Consider the following 284-nt stretch of genomic DNA (forward strand, 5'->3'; position numbering starts at 1 on the left):
TATTCTCCATCCTCTCACTCGTCCTTCAGCGGTTTCAGGATGAGCTTCACGGCCTTTGGAGACTGTGAACCGAAACCGAAAGAGACCGTCACGTTCTCATAGCCCGGGGCCGGCCTGAGGTCCGATGCCAACAGCAACTTGGTCAGGACGATTTTGGTCTCCATGAGGGCAAATCTCTGAGCTGAAACAGAGCGAGCATTGTATGTGTAGGATGTAAAAATTATTATGATATTAATTATTAGGCTTTCGGTCTGTCGACAAGTAGCTTTATTTTATAATTTTTT

At 45.4% G+C, this 284-nt stretch overlaps 1 protein-coding gene across 1 annotated transcript in view; it reads right to left on the minus strand.

The window, feature by feature from the left end:
• Positions 1 to 284, minus strand: part of LOC119581909 (cytochrome P450 3A4-like) — a 4277-nt gene continuing 3993 nt past the window's right edge. The window contains exon 7 of the mRNA XM_037930073.1: positions 1 to 196. Coding sequence (XP_037786001.1) covers positions 15 to 196 — 182 coding nt within the window. The 3' untranslated portion in view covers positions 1 to 14. The remainder of the gene's footprint in view (positions 197 to 284) is intronic.

This window comes from Penaeus monodon, chromosome 15, assembly GCF_015228065.2.
Source record: "Penaeus monodon isolate SGIC_2016 chromosome 15, NSTDA_Pmon_1, whole genome shotgun sequence".
In the NCBI taxonomy this organism is placed as follows: Eukaryota; Metazoa; Arthropoda; class Malacostraca; order Decapoda; family Penaeidae; genus Penaeus; species Penaeus monodon.